The 19,583-nt window shown below is 42.4% G+C and overlaps 1 protein-coding gene and 1 long non-coding RNA gene across 3 annotated transcripts in view; one reads left to right on the forward strand and one right to left on the reverse strand.

The window, feature by feature from the left end:
- Positions 1–313: 313 nt before the first annotated feature.
- LOC123606251 lies at positions 314–12,650 on the forward strand. Its single transcript, XR_006716189.1, has 4 exons — positions 314–447; positions 621–630; positions 7,913–7,917; positions 12,639–12,650. It is a non-coding gene; the product is annotated as an uncharacterized LOC123606251 (long non-coding RNA).
- The window catches only part of RALA (RAS like proto-oncogene A), a 72,950-nt gene continuing 55,107 nt past the window's right edge, over positions 1,741–19,583 (reverse strand). For both annotated transcript variants that reach the window (XM_045494361.1, XM_045494362.1), the window contains 3 exons: positions 17,328–17,536; positions 11,742–11,916; positions 1,741–3,725 (listed from right to left, as the gene is read on the reverse strand). In XM_045494361.1, coding sequence (XP_045350317.1) covers positions 3,603–3,725; positions 11,742–11,916; positions 17,328–17,536 — 507 coding nt within the window. In that variant the 3' untranslated portion in view covers positions 1,741–3,602. The remainder of the gene's footprint in view (positions 3,726–11,741; positions 11,917–17,327; positions 17,537–19,583) is intronic.

A 19,583-nucleotide genomic window follows, 5' to 3' on the forward strand; every position in this document is an offset into this window, starting at 1 on the left:
ATAAAACTTAAAAAAAAAAAAAAGTCTGCTGTTCATGAAATTCTCTCCAAGCTCAGTTTGGAGGGTGATCACTCCACATTCCCAAGTGCATACGGGTCTGTCCAAGAGCACACCAATCTTGATCAGCCTGAGAGTGATCCTCTGAACACTGAAATGACCATCAAGACCAAAGGTGTGGATGAGGTCACCATTGTCAACATTTTGACCAACCGCAGCAAGAACAGAGGATATTGCCTTTGCCTACCAGAGAAGGACCAAAAAGAAACTTGCATCAGCTCTGAAGTTAGCCTTGTCCAGCCACCTGCTCCGTGTGATGCTTCTGAGCTGAAGGGGCTAGGGACTGATGGGGACTCTTTCATTGAGATCATCTGCTCAAGGACCAACCAGGAGCTTCAAGAAATTAACAGAATCTACAAGGAAATGTACAAGACTGATCTGGAGGACATCGTTTCTGACACATCTGGTGACTTCTGCAAGCCGACGGTTGCCCTCAAAAAGGGTAGAACGGAAGACGACTCTGTCATCGATCATAAACCGACTGACCAAGATGCCCAGGATCTCTAGGATGCTGGAGTGAAGAGGAAAGGAACTGATGTGTTCAAGTGGATCTGCATCATGAGTGAAGAGTGTGTCACCTCCAGAAAGTGTCTGGCTACTTCCAGGGATAAAAAGCTACTGAGCTATGACATGCTGGAGAGCATCAAGGAGTCAAAGGACACCTGGAAGAGGTTTTCCTGAACCCGGTCTAGTGCATTCAGGACAAGCCCCAGTATTCTGCTGACTGTACGACTCCATGAAGGGCAAGGATACTCACGATAAAATCCTGACTAGAATCATGGTCTCTCGCAGTGCAGCGGACCTGGTGAAAATGAGGTCTGAATTCATGAGAACGTACAGCAAGCCCCCATACTACAGCATCCAGCAAGACAGGAAGGGCAACCATCAGAAAGTGTTGCCATACCTGTGTGATGGGGGTGACCGAGGCCCATGACAGCAGGAGCGGCCAGGAGTGGTGCTCCTTTGTTTCCAGCTAAGTTTTAGAAGATAGCTTGTGACTGACAGTCCCCTTGTGCCCGTCCCCGTGAGGATGACCTTAGCAGTGTCCCCTCACCATCTTTATTTCAGTTGCCTAAGCACCGTCTGCCTCTCATGTCTAGTCTTTTTAGTGAAAGAAATGAACATTCCAGGGAGTTGGAAGGGACATCTATGTGAAACGCTTTGCCTCTTGTGTACTGTGTCATGAACAGATGAATAAACCAAATTTTTACTTTATCAACAAGAAAGAAAAAAAGAAGGAAGGAAGGAAGGAAGGAAGGAAGGAAGGAAGGAAGGAAGGAAGGAAAAAGAAAGAAAAGAAAGGAATGGTAGGTAACAGCATGGTTACTCCTGCCACAATTTGGGAATTAAATGGTCTCTGGGGATCATTCTGATTAGAACACGATATAAAGCTGGCCCCCAGCCATTTTAGTTTGGCAGTCTTCTAAAAGTAATGCGCAGTTGTGACCGCATAACGGTATCTTCCACGTAATCGTGCACATGGGGTCCTCCCATTTCTGAGCCCTCCCTGAGCCTGAGCAATGACTTTATTATCCAGGAAATCTGGCATCACTCAAAAGAAAGCCCTAAACTGAGAGTTCAAGACACTCAGCGGCTTTAAAATCTCTGATGAAGAGGCCCAGGTCGGGTCGTCTGAATTTTACATGTTACATATATTGTAAACATCAAGTAACACCACAAGCATTTAAAAAAAGGAAGTTTATTGGTCTTTAAATGGCTCAAATTGCAAATAAACCAATCGGGTAGTGGCATCAGCCTAAGACATGTGATGCGTCTTTGTCAGTTGGCTTCATAGCACCTCAGTACCCAGGAGAGGAAAGGTCTCAAAGCAAAGTCACAATGTTAGTGGTTAGGACCCCTGGTTAAATAAGACTGTGATGAGTACACACGGAGACCGCCGGGCCCACGGGGCCAGGGTTACATTGGTAACTTGAATTCTGCACACGGCATAGCCTATGAAAAATACGAAACGGAAGATGTACATCTCAAACCCTTTAAGGACAAATATTTAACATGACAAGTCAGATGTAATATCTAAAGAGCTGAGTTCCTAAAAAGCCTATTTTTGTTAACTTCACATACACACCCGTTACCTGGAACGCCTGAATGCATTTTTCACTTGTTGAAATCAGGACTGAGCAAAAAGAAAGACAAAGTTTATTGAATTAGCCGTCTTAGCCCCATTCTGAAGAAGATAACAAAAATCTGGACAGTGGTATATTTCCCATTGAAATTATGTTCCCAAACAGCATGCTAGAATTCCTCCAGTGGGCACGGCACGCCAGGGCGACACAGGCTGGTGTTCGGTCTGCAGATGCCAAACATGCCTTCTGCACCATACTCGGGGTTCACTGCGTGATGTTAGCGTTAGGAAAGTGTGGCTCCGGTGTTCTCCATTATGAACACAGACTACAGGACTCCCAGTAACTCTCCCGCAGCCAAACTGTCACCTCCTAAGTGCAAATGTAGAAATGAACCGGCCGCAAGCACGCACACCGTCCCGAATGTTCTAGTGCAAAATGCATTAGCATTAACGACACCTTTCCTGTGCCCTGCTCCCGAGAGACCAACAACTTAACACACGCTCACCACTTGTAAAAAGGGAGTTCCAGGGACCGAGGGTTCACCGAAACAACTGTACTGAATCCCCACAGTCTACAATTATCTTACAAGTATGGGCTGGCCCTTCATGTCAAACTACCTTACGGTTAATGAAAAGCGATCAAGGAGCTCTGGACCCTTACTTTCGAGAACCAGAGTATGGCACACATTTTAAGTTTGGACAGACTCCTAGCAGACAGTTATTTTGCAAGAATCGTCTATACAAAAGTTGTACTCCATACCAGGCAAATACTCTCACCAGGACACGTGGGGCAAGGGGCCCACGGCACCAGCGGGGACACATCCAGAATGACACAACCGGGTACTTTTCAGTTTCTAAATTAAGGCATATTCAAAAATTTCCATGTACAAGTTTACATCACTTTTCTACGTTAATCACCAGGTAATTAATGCAGGTTCACAGATGAATTACTCTCAATTTAACTATATGCAACAATCATGCCAATAACTTTTCTTCTATATTTTGCATAACAATGGTTAAAAAAAAGTGGTACAGTTTAACTACCATGTTCACAATTGTCATTTTTCAAGGCAGTAGAAGACCAAGACATTTTAAAATGATATAAAATTTAAGCTTTGTAATAAACCAGAGGAAGTAGCCTTTCCTCTCATCCCTCCCACCCCGTCTCGGCTCTAACAGTTCCAGAAAGACTGCCCGCGACACACAAGCCCATACGCTACATTCAGGACCGCGATAAATGTAGGCAATTATGAGAGAAGTTGAACTCTGCTTCTTGGTGAAGCCACATTAATTTCTTTTTTAAGTGATTTTGACTCTCAGTGCAGTTCCAATTCATGCTTTTAGTGATACATAACAATTTCCAAATCGTTAAAGTAATTTCAGTCAATTGAGCCTTCAATGGCAATGCTTATAAATTATATTTATTAGTATGGTCAAGATAAGAAAGGAGTTTGGACTTCGATTATAAAATGCAGCATCTTTCTCTGATTCTCTTGGCTAAACTTTTCCTCTTCTTTTTTCCATTCTTTTCTTTGCTGTCTTCCATTTTTCTGGCTCGAATTTCCCTCATTAAGTCAAAAAATACCTAGAAAGAAGAAAATAGGGTAAATAAAGCCACCAGATAGTGTGAGCTTGGTACTTCTTGGAACCGGAGCAGTAAACCTTGGGAATAAGTAAGAGTAACTACTTAAGAGCTTTTGTCTGGGGGCCACCTGGGTGGCCCTGTTGGTTGAGAGTCTGACTCCTGATATCAGTTCAGGTTGTGACCTTGTGGTCGTGGGATCGAGCCCCGTGTTGGGCTCTGGGTTCTGCACTGAGTGTGAAGCCGGCTTGGGATTCTCTCTCCCCATCTCTGCCCCTCCCCCACCCATGCGTGCTCTCTTTCTCTCAAAATAAATAAACATTAAAAAAAAAAAAAAAAGAGCTCCTGTTTGAGGCATGTAGGGACAGGAAAGCACAAAACTAGAGTCTTCTTCAAGTACACTGGGAAAATCGGGAAATGTTCTGAGTTATGCTTTTTGGTAGAAATGTTCACAAAATATAACCTGATCTTCCCATCCCAACTTTCAAGACAAGTGATGATAGCTCCAAAGACAAAATTCAATGGACCGTCTTTGAGCAATTTACAATTAATAAATGTATCTTACCAGTTCATCTTTAAAAGTAATTAATTTATGTTTAACAAAATTTATATTTAATAACTGGTTTTTCCTCAGGTCCATTTTTAGAAACAAAGCTAAGGAAAGTGAGTGCTTCCTTTGTCATTTTGATACCAGAGGCTAAGAATTTATCAAGTCTGTCTTGATGTTTAGAAACTGGCAAAGGAGAGATATTAGTATAATAATTTAAAAATTACTAATGTAACAACTCAAAAGTTAAATATCAATAGCAAATGTCTGAGTGAAGACAGACAAGGGCCTAGAAGGATAAGGGCTCACACTGTACACGAATAGTTATGTCCGTGTATGATGAATGGATGAATAACTTTTATGGTTTATACCCAAATTCTGAATTAAAAAATTCAGTTATTACTTCTATTTTATTTTTTTATTTTTCTCAAGAGCATGAAATAAGAAGTGACACCACACCGATTAAAAACAAACATTTAAAAAATTCTGGTTAGCTTGTGCATTCTGAATGCTGTTAAGTCAACAAATGTGGGTTACGTAACGGCCAGTGTGCCTTTTCAAACATGCCTCCAGCTCTCTAAAGGAGACCGACTGGAAAAGCAAGGCGCCGAAAAGCACAGGTAGAGAGTGATCCTGTGCGTGTGTAGAATATGGGTTACGTGGATCCGCCTGCATGTGAAGTAGAAACAATGAAACCAAACACTAGTATTATTTTGAGGATGAAGGGAACAGGGTACAGGGAACAGTGAGGCATCTCTGAATGCATCTCGTTATACAACTTCTATTTTGGAAATGGACATGTCTTACGTCTTAAAAAATGAAACTGGACACAAAAACTGAGAATCAAACTAAAACAAATAAGACTATACGTAGAGTTGGTGACATAATCCTACGGGGGACAGGATTATTTCGAGGGACTTTAAAACACAGTATACAGAATGTACGTCTCAGAAGAGAAGCCGAACAGAAAAACAAAAACAAAAGCTCAACAAATAAAAAAGACAGATCTCCAACATCACTTTGTAACTTGGCTGTTACTAGTAGCAGTGGTATCGTCCTTTTGAACAGTTTTATACAGATGCTACAGGACAGTGTAAGGGAGTAATTATGTTGATGTGGGTTAGGAACCAAGACTTCCAGTGTAAGAGAAGAGGGGTCAAAATCCCAAGTGCTAAACCTGAATCAGAAGTAACGGTGGGCTCTCAGGATTTGCTTCCTTGTAAGAATACATATGTGCCAGCACTTCACTGAAGGGACACAAAGCAATGACAGCCCAACAGCAATAAGCAAATTAGTCCCCAGGCTTTGGCTGCTAAATACCATTCCTGCCAAGGGAACCAGCGTTTCTTAGACAAAGTGGCCGATTCCTGATCTGGAGTGAAAAACAAAAAGTCAGTCAGAAAGCAAGGAGGCTATTAAAAAAAAAAATAAGGCAAGGAACAATCAGAGACTAGTGGGTTAAGTCAAATGGACACAGGACCAACACACAAGGTGAGGGGAATGGTTAAAACAGGGAAAAAGTAAGCAAAGAACATCCACAGAGGATGCAGGAGACCAAAACACACAGGTGACACAGACCCCATGGGCCCACGGGCTCGGCTTCCCCAGGATGGAGATTTCAGAACCCTGTGCTTCGAGTCCACAGTTGGCCATTGGGGCAGGACGCTTCCAAACTAGCTATGTGTAATATCCGAGGACTCCCCTGCGGCTTTCAGATGTGGACTTATCACTATGGAATAGACATCAGAAGAAGGTTTAATTTCTAATTTTAGATAAGTATCCGCAGTGAACTTCAAATGAATCTCTATTAGAAATCGCCAAGGTCATCGTGACTAGCAAACGCCGTGGGGAACTTGTAAAGTCTGCATCAGCTACTATAATGAGCTAAAGCTAATGGAAGCTCTGTTCCAACGGCCATATGGAAGGACACGCGTAACTAGGGATAAGAATAAAGGGCTGTGGGGGTGCTTGGGTGGCTCAGGTGGCTGAGTGTCCAACTCTTGATTTCGGATCAGGTCATGATCTCAGGGTCGTGGGATCAAGCCCTGTGTTAGGTTCTGTGCTGAGTGTGATGCCTGCTTGGGATTCAATCTTTCTCTCTCTCTCTGCCCCTCTCCCCCACTTGCGTGTTCTCTCTCTCTCTCTCTCTCTAAAAAAATAAAAATAAAAAAGAATAAAGGGTTGGCTTCGACAACCTCAAGCACATGATCATCCCCAAAGCGCAGGGCTGCCTTTGACTTTTTTTAATATAGACACTTTTCAAAATTACTTTTCTCTGTTTGCTCCCACCTCTTCTTCTCCTGTCTCCTTTCTTTTCCCATTCCCATTTTAGGGCAACCTGGTATACACAAAATTTGGCTCTTCTAAATCCAGAGTAGAGATCACAGGATATCCTTCTCACACAAGTCAAAATAAGACAAAACTAGATAAACATACAAACAGGCTCAGAATGCTAGGCTTACAATACTTACAGCTGAAAAAACAAAAGTTACTAGAAACGACAAACACCTCTCTTTTGAAAAGCATCAACAGACATTAGCTTAAATCTAAACCTCTGCCTTCTTTGTTTTAAGCACTTAGACAATATTAAATTTTCAAACAGATTAAGGATCTACCATAAAAGCCAACAAAAAAGAAGGGAAAAAATTATAGGTAAGTTTTTTTTAACTTTTTAATTGTTTTTAAGTTTAGGATGGGAGACAGCTTTTCTAAGAAAGCCACAGAACCCACGAGTCAGAAAGGAAAACACTGAAAGATTTCACAACATAATCCCTAGTGTTTTTCCATGGTAAAAGACAAGAATCAGCCAAGTTAGAAGATGTAGTATGGATTAGGAGACAATATCCACAACAGATATAAATGGACAAACGGTTAATGTCTTTACCATAAAAAGTACGCTTTAGGAATCAAAATAATAAAGCCGTAAGATCAATGGGCAGAAAAGAAAGTAATTTCAGAGTTCACAGAAAATGTACAAATGGAATGGCCCATGAATCAACTACAACATGTCTCATTAATTATCAAGAAACAATGGTTTAGCCACCTCCCCGGTGACTTTGAAAGGTTGCTTTACCTGGTGCTGGGAAGACAGTGGGGAGAGGGTTTTGGTGCAAGTAAGGACGCTTTCTGGAGGGCACCCTGTTATTAAAATTCACAATGCACCTTGCATGGGTGCACAGAAAGCTCACCGCAGCACTGCTGTGAGAGAAGACACAGCGGGCAATCGGCACGTCACTCACGGGAAAATGGCTGAATTACGAAAAAGCCCAACTATGAAACACTTCCTAGATGTTTACAAGAATGTGGTATGTCTATATGTAACGGCATGGAAAGAACTACATCTGTTATGAAATTTACAAAGCAAACTACAGAAATACATGTTCTACATACACAGAAATACTATATATAAGTTGTATATACACCATATGTATATAAATGTGCTACATACACTACAAAAGTCCTATTTATATGGGGGGAAAACAAGCAAACACAAGCTTTCCCTCAGATTCTACACGCCGGTCTGTAAGTGTAGATAAATGTCTGGAAAGACACACCTGATCAGCAGTGGTTGGTTACCTTACAGGAAGGGGAGGGGAGTGACTCACTTTTTCTCCTTATTACAGATTTTTCTTTATATAATAAGCATGTGTTCATGTTTTTAATGAAAACACTTAAAAATAAACAGACTACATTTCTCCTATAATTCTTTCCCCAACCTAAATTGGCTCTCCTGACGTAATAAATCACACTCTCCTTTTTGACATCTACTTGCTCAATCTGTTTCCATTACTCCAAGATGTTCCTTAAAAATTAAGAGCAACCTTAAAAAAAAAAAAAATTAAGAGCAACCTTGGAGCCATGATTTAAAGAGCCGGAGCATTTAGCTAGAAGGCTACTAACAAGGTCGTCAGATGAACCTGGCATCCAGTGAGTCCACAAGCAGGTTTTCCATGTGGTCCTCTGCCTCTGGGTGACTCCTCTGTGACAGGCATGGCCTCTGCGACAGGCGAGGCCCCGTCTCCCTCTCCCTCCCCCCCCCCCCTCTCTCTCTCCCTCTCGAGGCGGCTCAACCACTCTGATGGTCCTGAAGCTTTTCACAGGGAGGATTGAAAATCTGCCTCTTTGAAACTTCAACCCAACGGTCTATTTGGAATCCAGATGAGGACAAGACATGAGACCTTACTCTTGTAGGGAGCTAGTATTTGTTTTTTGTGACAAACAAGATACATGCCAGTTTAATAGGAGCCAGTATTAACACTTGCCACCCCCCAACAATCTGTGCCAGGCTTCCAGTAGCGGGCGACATACAGCCTGGGAGACACCACAGGAGACACCATTGTGTCGAGTAAAACAGTGCAGAAATGACACGGGCACCAGGGTTGGCTGCACCCAGAGCCAGCGGATGCCATCACAGGCCTTTTGAAGTTGAATTAGGTGTATAATCTTTCCACTTCTTTTCTGCATCTAAACAGTGAGCACGAGAAGAGTATGCCTTACAGAGTTAAAGACAAATGGTCTGTGCTGGCCACAGTGCCTGGGTCTTACAGACACCATTGAATATTAGCTCCTTTACCTATTAACATTATTTCCTCAGCAAGAAACCAAATATAACCTAATTCTAGAAACTGAATAGTTGCTGCAAGTTACTTTTATTTAGCCACTGAGGTATTTTATCTGGCAGTCACTCCTCAGGGTGAGTAGTACATCAAGTTACAGTATTCCATATGAACTTGTATCTATCTTTCTATCTATCTATCTATCTGAGTGTGCATCCGTGCAAGTGGGGGGGCAGGCAAAGGAAAACAGAATCTTAAGCAGGCTCTACACTTGATGTGGATCCCAACGTGGGGCTCGATCCCATGAACTGCGAGATCATTACCTGAGCCAAAATCAAGAGTTGGACGCTCAACCGACTGAATCACCCAGGCGCCCACCCCCACCCTGCTCTGCCCCCGTACCTTGGTTTATAAGCGTCCACATTTAATGTAATTTTGCTTTGGAGAGGTGACCCTTGAGTACAGACGATACTTTGCAAAACCGGCCACAGCAATACTCCCTACGCACTCTTCCAGCATCTTACCATTCTCCATCAGCATGTGGAGTCCATTCTCCTTCCTCCCAAACCTGGGTAGGACCTGCGACTACTCCAGCCGACAGAATGAAGTGGAAATAATGCTGAGTAACTTCCCTGCCTAGGTCATAAAAGGTGACATGGTTTCTGCCTGGTTCTTATTCTCTTGTGACACTGGCTCTTGCTCTAAGAAAGCCTAAAGTAGGACACAACAGAAAAGGTTACATGGTGAGGAACCGAGCCATCCCTGGACAACAGCCAGTGTCAACTGCCTGGATCAGGCACGTGTGGACAGTCTTTAGAACTTAATCAGAGGGCCTGGATGCCTCAGTCAGTTAAGCTTCTGACTTTGGCTCAGGTCATGATCTCATGGTTTGTGGGTTCGAGCTCCGTATGGGGCTCTGTGCTGACAGCTTGGAGCCTGGAGGCTGCTTCGGATTCTGTGTCTCACTCTCTCTGCCCCTCCCCTGTTCACACGGTCTCTCTGTCTCTCTCTCTCTCTCTCAAAAATAAACAAACATTAAAAAAAAAATTGAAAAAAAAAAAAAAAGAAAGAAAAGAACAGAACCTAACTGAAGATGCTTCCAGTTCCCAGACTTCAAGCTTTTCAGCTGAGGCATGAGACACTGTGGAACAGAGACGAGCCAACTCCACTGTGATCTGTCCAAAACTTTGGCCCAGAGATTCCATGAGCATAATAAATGGTTACTTTCACCCATAAGTTTTGGGGGTATATTTTGTTACACAGCCAGAGTAACTAAAATAGCCCTATACTTTCAACTTTCCTCTTTTGAAAATACATGCATATGGCAAAAAATTCACGCCAGCAGATGACAGCACAGAGATTGTTATAATGACCGCTCCATACCTTTTGTGGTTACTGCTCACCTCTTGGACCCACTGTCCTTAGTTTGAACAGGTTTTAGAGTGTGTTCTACAATTGCTCATCAGTTTGGAAGAAACGAAACACACACACACACTAATATTCAATGCTGCCTTTCAAAACCCCAAACACACTGAACTTTAAAACCTATTTTTATTAGTACTTTAAATACATTTGCCATAACTTTGGAGAAAACTGGTATAGACTATGTAGAAATCTTATAACACTCATTTTGTACAGATCTCTTGGAACTACAGGAATCTCACCATGTGACAAGAAATCTAATCAGCTTAAGACAGTATAGTGACATTACCTAAAGACCTACAGTAATTGGGGGTGCCTGGGTGGCTCAGTTGGTCGAGTGTCCAACTCTTGGCTTTGGCTCGTGTCATGATCTCATGGTTTGTGAGTTTGAGCCCCGTGTTGGGCTCTGTGCTGACACTGCGGACCCTGCTTGGGACTGTCTGTCTGTCTGTCTCTCTTTCTCTCTGCCCCTCCTCTACTTGCTCATGCATACTCTCTCAAACTAAATAAACTTAAAAAAAAAAAAAACCCCACAGCAAATGAAAAGAAAGACTAATTTTTTTTAACCTAATGATTTCTGTATTGGTATTACGAGTCTACAGGCACAAGCAGACCAGTTCACTAAAACTTAAAGCCACCCAGAGCAGTGTTACTCAAATTGTGGTCCACCAGGCCACAGTCTGTACCACCTGGAGCTTCCTAGAAATGCAAATTCTCAGGTCCCACCCCACAGCAAATGAAGCAAAATCTCTGGGGGTAAGACCCAGGAATCCATGTGTATTAAGTTTCATAGATACTTCTGCCAGTTAGAGTTTGAGAGGCACTCAGTAGAGCTTAGATGCTTGGAGGCCAAAAGAGGCCGTGTGTGGAGGGCTCAAGGGGACGGTGCCTCAGTCCTCCTAAACACTGAAGACGCAGGTCTTGGCAGCAGGATGAAATAACGTATGTGGGCAGGTTCCCAGGAACAAGGCAAGGGTGTTCCTGGCCTGGACTCGGCGAAGGGCCAATGTGGACAAAGAAGAGGGCTCAGGGGGAAACAGAGGTGAGGGTAGGGGCATAGGTGTAGTAACAGATTTCAAAGCCCTCTTATCTGGGGATCCTTTGTCTTCGGAGGTACCTTTACTTTCGAGAACTTAAATAGGGCTAGGCAGGTGTCAGCTCAGAGGACACTTCTAAATTATCCAGCCGCTCAGGGTAAGAAAAAAGAAAAATTAAGAAAAGGCAGCGATTCGGGTCAGAAATCCTGTTAGCGCTAGAAAAAAACCACTTAGCTGTGGTGTCTCATGTTTTAATGTCTCTTGGGAGCCTGAGGACAAGGTGAAGTGAGAAATGCCTAACATGTTGCACTTGAGCATTTAGGGCAGATAATAATCAGCACATACTAAATCACCATTTGAAAGTTTCACAAATCTCTGGACAAAATGCAGCTGAGTTAAAGCAAATCAGCTTATTACTTATTAACGTGATGTAGCAGTAAGGACAGCCACCCTTTACCTTGTCAACATTAGCTCGAGTTTTAGCAGATGTTTCCACATAGTTGACATTCCACTGGTCGGCTCTGGTTTTTGCCTCTTCTACAGAAACCTGCCTTTTATCTTCTAAATCTGATTTGTTACCAACCAGCAGAAATGGAACATTCTCATCTTCTTTTACTCTTAAGATCTGCTCCCTGGATAAAAGAAAATGAGAAAGAAATATTAATATCACCCCCACAGGTTAAGCTAACAAAATAACGAACACCATCTGCCATTAGCCTTTACGTGTGTGTGTCTACATAACAACAATTAACTCATTCTTGGCACGGTAGGGCGTGTGCTGCACCTCTTCCTTATTCTACCACCAACCACTTGAATTACACACTTCACCGTCAAAGGGAAAATACACTGAAGAGTAGCAATATGGTAGTGGAGGCACAAAATCAAAGTGTCAAAGGCTACTTCCTCCAAGTGTTTTTGAAAATAAGCTTTCAACGTAATAAGGATGGTTTTAGATTTGCAAAAAGTAGTGAAGACAGTGAAGAGAGTTCCCGTATTCTCCACACCCTGTTTCCCCTACTGTTAACACCTTACGTCAGTGTGGTACATTTATCATAGCGAAGGGACCAATCTTGATACATCATTATTAGCTGAAGTCCAAATTTTATTCAGATGTTTTCAGTTTTTCCCTCCTGTCCTAAGATCCCATCCAGGACACCACATGACATTTAGCTGTCATATTGCCTTAGATTCCATGTGACTCTGACAGTTCTCAGACTTGCCTTGGTTTTGATGACCTTGACAGTTTTGAGACGTGCTGGTCAGCTAATTTGTAGAAAATCTCTCAACTGGTATTTGTCTGATGTTTTTCTCATGATTAAATTGGGGTCATGGGATCTGGGGAGGAAGACCACAGAGGGAGAGAGTGCCATTCCTATTACATCATATCAATGGTCCTACTAAATGTTTTAAAAAACCCCACACATGCCAGAAATCTCTGCAAGTCTGCTCTGGAGTACAGCTTTTGTATTCACAGAGAAGTTATATGCTGTCACCAGTTCCAAAGGTATCATGGCTCTCTGTCCTTCTTAGGCGACTGTGAGCAAAGTACTTCTTTGCCTCAGTTTCCCATGCGTAACATGGGGCTAACAATAATACCTTCCTTATAAGGTTGCTATTGAGGATGAAACGCAAAGTACTTAGAGTTGTGCCCAGCACGTAGTAAATATTCAGTAAACGTTAGCTGTTCTTAATCATTATTATTACTGTGTTGGAGAAAGTGGTTTTCTTATAAAATCAACACTTTCTTGCTAACTTACCGGTGCCTCCCCTCTGAAATTATTAAAAGACATTGGAACTACAGGAACACATATAGTTCAGACTAAGAGAAAAACGAGAAAATTAAAGGGATTATTGGGATGACAGGTCAGCAGAGTATACCTGGTTTTGCGAGGATCTATCATGATAAGATAGATTTGAGAGACTGAGTATGAATCTTAATCAAGCCTTGATCTCAGATTTGTCCATTTTGTGCTTCTTAGATTTTGTGCTTCTGATTTTAAGAGATAAGATGTAAAAAATGGGTGCCTTAGAATCCATGAAATTTGCTAGTATCTGGCTTGTCTTGTTAATGCTTCGAAGTGTCTGGTGTGTGGTGAGCACTGTATGAGTATTAGGCAGTGTTACTACCTTTCGTATCACTTCATTCACCTGATTTCCGATGTTGTTGTAAATATTCTAACAGACTCAGTGTTTGTAGGCAGCTCTTTGGACCTGAATTCCTAGTTTTTCTTTCTTTTTTTGAGAGAGAGAAAAAGAGAGACAGAGAGAGAGGGAGTGGCACAGACAAAGGGAGAGAGAGAGAGAATCTTAAGCAGGCTCCGCACCCAGTTCCTGATCCCGACACAGGGCTCAATCCCATGAACTGTGACATCATGACCTGAGCCAAAATCAAGAATCAGATGCTAACTGACTGGGCCACCCAGGTCCCCCTAATTTTTTTTTTTTTTTTAATTCCTAGTTTTTCTACCGTGAACAGATTGTAGACCATATAGTCACCTCCATCTTCCACTGACTGGTACTTAGCCTATTATCCATCCTTTTAGGAAGTTACAATGTCAGCCAGGCACAGGGACTTGTGACACATGCTAAGCTGTACTACAGGCCTGTGATGTTGTCTACCATCCACATGATCTCTTGCAAAGAGCATGTCAACACTCACCATCACTACTATTAAATTCATGACGTATTTGTGAAGGGGATATCAGCCAGTCCAAATCTTTTTCTACTGCTGGTGACAACAAATTTGCTGTTACCTCCTTAACCAGTTTCCTTTGTGATCAACAGCCTCACACTAAGATGTTAACAACACCTGACTTACCACTTAATCTCACTAACCACCAGAGACTGACTCTGGCATTTGTGACTAGTACTTCTGGTTGCATGTAGATATAGTCATTAACTTATTTCTTTTTTTTTTTTTTTTTTTTAATTTTTTTTTTTTTTCAACGTTTATTTATTTATTTTTTTTTTGGGACAGAGAGAGACAGAGCATGAACAGGGGAGGGGCAGAGAGAGAGGGAGACACAGAATCGGAAACAGGCTCCAGGCTCTGAGCCATCAGCCCAGAGCCTGACGCGGGGCTCGAACTCACGGACCGCGAGATCGTGACCTGGCTGAAGTCGGACGCCCAACCGACTACGCCACCCAGGCGCCCCAACTTATTTCTTAATAAATACCTCATAAGTTACTGAGTCCAATGCTCCAGGAAGACCAATACTGAAAATACAGTGTGATTAATGCTATCAGAAATGTGGCGTTGGAAAGCCTGGACCTTCTGGGTTCAGAGGTGAGAAGACAATATTCATGAGAGTTAATTAGCTGGTTTTAATTAGCTACTTTCCTGGATGTCAGAGAAAGGCATTGCTATATCTACAACCTTCCTACGCATTTTACTTAATGTGATGCTCCCTTTAAGCGGAGTTTTAGAGGCTATTATAGAATTTTAGAATAGGAAAGTACTTTTAAAAACTGGTCCAACTTTTTCATTTTTGACATAAGAAAAGTGAGAACCAGAAAAAAAAAAAGAACATTTTCTAACATTCCTATCAAACGTCTACTAAACATGCCCTGTATGATACATGCCAGGAACGGTACCAAATATGGGTCCCGGGGATCCTCAGGTGGATAGGAAATGGGTCCTGCTCTCAAGAGTTTTCTCCTGGTCAGGAAACACACATGCAAATCAAGCTGATGCTACAAGTGCAGCGAGTGTGCTCTCAGAGGGGGGGCAGGCACTCTGCACACAGAGGAGCAAGCAGTGGGTTCCGCCCTGGGGACAGGAGGCCCAGGAAGGCTGAAGAGAGGAGCCGCCGCTGGTGCCACACTCTGCGGGTCAGACCAGGTGGAGCGCAACCACTCGGACTGTCTCAAAAATGCCTTTCCTGTGTCGCCACTGAGTCACTGGGACTGTTATGGGAAGGGCAACACACTGGAGGGACAACAGAAGAGTAATGAATGATTCACTTATTTTCTGTAAAAGCCACAGCCCAAGATTCTTACTCTCTTTATTCCCTTGAGACACCACTTTGGCTTTGGCAACTATGGTGACACATTTATCCCATCACCTAGAACAGGACTTGCTCCATAATAAGCGCTCAAATATGTGCTGAATGAGTGAATAAGCACTGACAGTTCTCTAACTTTCAACACGTCTCCCAGGACTGTAAGTTAGCAGGGCCTGCCACTGTGTGCACTTTATCCCATACATAACTCCTTCTTTAGAGACAACAAAGTTAATTTTACAAATAGATGTGCATTTTAAAAGTTTCTCAATGACATGTTTTGTCCTTGAGATTCCCTGAGTTCTTGACACTTCCGAATGCACACGGAAAGGAGGCTTTATATAAGCCCAGGTTCAGTTTTTGCTCAAGTGCCGGAAAACTTCTTTCCTTATCTGTGGAAATCCTTCTCATCCTTCATGCTCATCTATCTCAAGAAGGCCTCTGAGCTCCTTTCCTCTCCTGGTCCCTGTAATCATCACTGCCCACGTCTCCTACTCTGTCACTACCTTGCTCTTGGTTTCAGGCCTTCATCATCTAGGCTGTGTGCATCTTGAAAACAGAGGGTTCGGGATGCCTGGGTGGCTCAGTCGGTTAAGTGTCCGACTTCAGCTCAGGTCACGATCTTGCGGTCCCGTGAGTTCGAGCCCCATGTCGGGCTCTGGGCTGATGGCTTAGAGCCTGGAGCCTGCTTCCGATTCTGTGTCTCCCTCTCTCTCTGCCCCTCCCCCGTTCATGCTCTGTCTCTCTCTGTCTCAAAAACAAATAAAACGTTAACAAAAACTAAAAAAAAGAAAACAGAGGGTTCACCACATGCTTCTTTTGTGTCCCTTATACCAAGGCAAACACTTAAACAGAAATAAAAAACATATAATTAAAGACTACTTTTGGGGCGCCTGGGTGGCTCCGTCGGTTAAGCGTCCGACTTCGGCTCAGGTCATGATCTCACAGTTTGTGAGTTCGAGCCGGTTAAGCGTCCGACTTCGGCTCAGGTCATGATCTCACAGTTTGTGAGTTCGAGCCCCGTGTCAGGCTCTGTGCTGACAGCCCAGAGCCTGGAGCCTGCTTTGGATCCTGTGTCTCCCTCTCTCTGCCCCTCCCCCACTTGTGCTCTGTCTCTAACAAAAATAAATATACATTAAAAAAAAAAAAAAAAAAAAAGACTACTTTTGATTACGCATGTAGTAACTGAGGCTATTCAAGAACTTATTCATGGCATATTTCTCTTAGAACCCCTCTCCCCTTCACCAACTGCCTCCCTGCAAACCAAATGGATGACAGAATTTGATTAGGCAAATAGTAAGTGAGATATAAAAACTATTGTATCACACAACCCAGTGTACCACTCTACGGTATTATTACTTCTATTAATTTTATTTTTACATTTATTTATTTTTGATAGAGAGAGACAGAGCACAAGTGGGGGAGAGGCAGAGAGAGAGGGAGACACAATCTGAAGCATGCCCCAGGCTCCAAGCTGTCAGCACAGAGCCCGACGTGAGGCTCGGATTCACAAACCGCTAGATCATGACCCTAAGCTGAAGTCGGATGCTTCACCGACTGAGCCACCCAGGCACCCCTACTTCTATTAAGATAATCGGTGTGCACTGTCGGGGCATCTGTGTGGTGAGGAGGATGGCGATGTGCCCGCTCAGCATCACACAGGTGCTGTAAAGCCAGTGACTAACACAGAAAGATCTGAAATCTGGGTCAGAGCTCCATTATGTGATCCAGGCATCAACTATTCCAGCAGCATTAGTACTGTACTCTGAAGAGAAATACTCCAGTAACGCCTAACAGACTTTGGGGACTGAGGCTGCCACCATCTCACGCGCCAATACAGAGGGCACGGGGATGGCTGGAAGATTACACGACGTACACGGAACACCCAAGTGTACATGCACTGTGGATGGAGTCACGCACTACCATCAAAGAGGGAATAAACACAACTGCACGCAGAGGGAAAGACTAACAAGTAACCACCTCTGGTTGTCCACTTGTTTCTGGGGAGGACACCTGTACAACGGCACTCGTCCCTGACACACCTGAAGTCGGCTGTGGCTGCAAAGGATTCCATTTCTGTAATCGAGAAGACACAGAGGAAACCCTCCCCGCTCCGAAAGTAGTTGTCTCTAATTGCAGCGTAATCCTCCTGCCCAGCTGTATCCAAGATATCGATCTGTACTTCCTCCCCATCCAGCACGACCTTCTTCCGATAGCTGTCCGCTTTGGTAGGCTCGTAGTCCTCCACAAACTACAGAAGATGAAATAGAGATTCACGTGAAGCTGCTGAAATAGTACAGAGAGGTCCCATGTACTCTTCATTCAGGTTTCCCCGATGGTAAAAACTCATTAATTTAAATTTTCATTTTAGGTAATTTGGTGGCTTCGACATTTGTAAAAAGCCAGGGTTAAATGATTAAGTCTAGACTGTTTACAGCTTGAAAACGGTGCTGTTTTCTTCCTTAAAACACCATAACTACAAAAGCTATTACACGTATATTTAATCAAATACATAAAAATTCCTTTCAATGTGACACTAAATATAAATTTTCATGCCAGAATTGTGGAAATAACTTGAAAGTAAGTCAATATTTAGGTAAGCATTGAGAGTTGTGAAATCTCTTTTCTAAAATGAACCAAATCAAAAAAGTGACTTATACTATTCAGTAGAGTGGCAAATCATGAACTTTTAGATCTCTCTCTAAACATCTGATTTTTAAAATAACAGTACAACTAAACAACTTTACATTCCCACATCCATCTTCAACTCTGTAAATCTCCCCTTGATATTTTTGATCACTGTATCATTGTTAGCATGTAAGGATGTATACATACACACTTTTGTAGGGTTTTTTTATTAGTTCCTATAAGTATTTTCATTATCTGATATGTTCTTATATATTGGCTCAATGTCTGTATTCCTCTACTAGAATTTAACCCTTGGGAGTAGGGACTTGACTATTCTACTCATCACTCCATCTCCCAGAGCTTAGAACATGTCTGAAACATGTAGACGCTCACTAAATAATTAAAAATACGAACACAGTGTATTTGTAACTATAAAGGCTATGGGACATTCTACCATATTTACATGCTAATTTTTATTTGCATATTTATAAATATCAAATGCAAATATTCAGATAGCACATCAGATACTGTGGTGAATATTAGTATTTATCAATACTAAATGAAAAGTTAAGCATTCATCAAATGTAAGGTATGTGAACAGTCTTACCTTTTTAAAAATTTTATTTATTTATTTTGAGAGAGAGAGAGAGAGAGAGAGAGAGAGAGAGAACATGCACACATGTGGGTGAGGGGCAGAGAGAGAGGGTGAGACAGAATCCCAAGCAGGCACTACTACACTGTCAGTGCAGAGCCAGATGAGGGGCTTAAACCCACAAACATGAGATCATGACCTGAGACGAAATCAAGAGTTGGATGCTTAACCGACTGAGCCACTCAGGCACCCTGTGAACAGTCTTACTTTTGACCTCCTCCATATTGTCAAGAAGGGGCCTGAAATTAACGATTAGTTTGAAAGACTAGTTATTAAAATGAGTAGTAGGGAAAACAGATTGAACAGATAAATCAGAAATTTCATTTAAAGTACCATTTCAATCTCCTCTCTTTCCAAATTTTTTATTATAGTCCCCAGCGAACAAGATAACTGATGGAAGCGTTTTGTGTGTGACAGAATGCTGATGAGCAGGAAATAGGAGACATCGGGTGGTAAGGATCTGCAGGATTTGTTGTCAGGAGACCAGGCTTAGAGCTTGGTCACTCATCAGAGATCACTCTTCTTGCGTTGGGTAATCTCCCTGAGGTTCTGTTTTCTCATCCGTAAAATGGGGATACTACCATACCATGCAGGATTGTTATGAAGATTAAGTAAGAAAGAATAATCATAAAACCCTGCTTCTATTGGAAGAATTGAGGATAAATGCTTAAACTGGATTATCAACTCTTAAATCATTTAGGCTTGATAAGAGCCCTCTGGGGAAAGGCTATACTGCTGTCTTAACTCTAGGGAAATAAAGTCCAACATAAATACAGGAACACAAATCTGTAACCTTCTAGTGATTATATTTTAGGGCCAGAGCCTTTACTTGTTTAATGATGAGTATATGCTAAGCGAAATACTACAAGTGATTTCTCCATAATTATTAAAATTATTTTATTATTGGGGCACCTGGCTGGCTGAGTTGGAGGTGCATGTGACTCTGGATCTCTGGGTCATGAGTTCAAGCCCCATGTTGGGTGTAGAGAGTAGTAAATAAAACTTAAAAAAAAATTAT

Source organism: Leopardus geoffroyi, chromosome A2, assembly GCF_018350155.1.
Source record: "Leopardus geoffroyi isolate Oge1 chromosome A2, O.geoffroyi_Oge1_pat1.0, whole genome shotgun sequence".
In the NCBI taxonomy this organism is placed as follows: Eukaryota; Metazoa; Chordata; class Mammalia; order Carnivora; family Felidae; genus Leopardus; species Leopardus geoffroyi.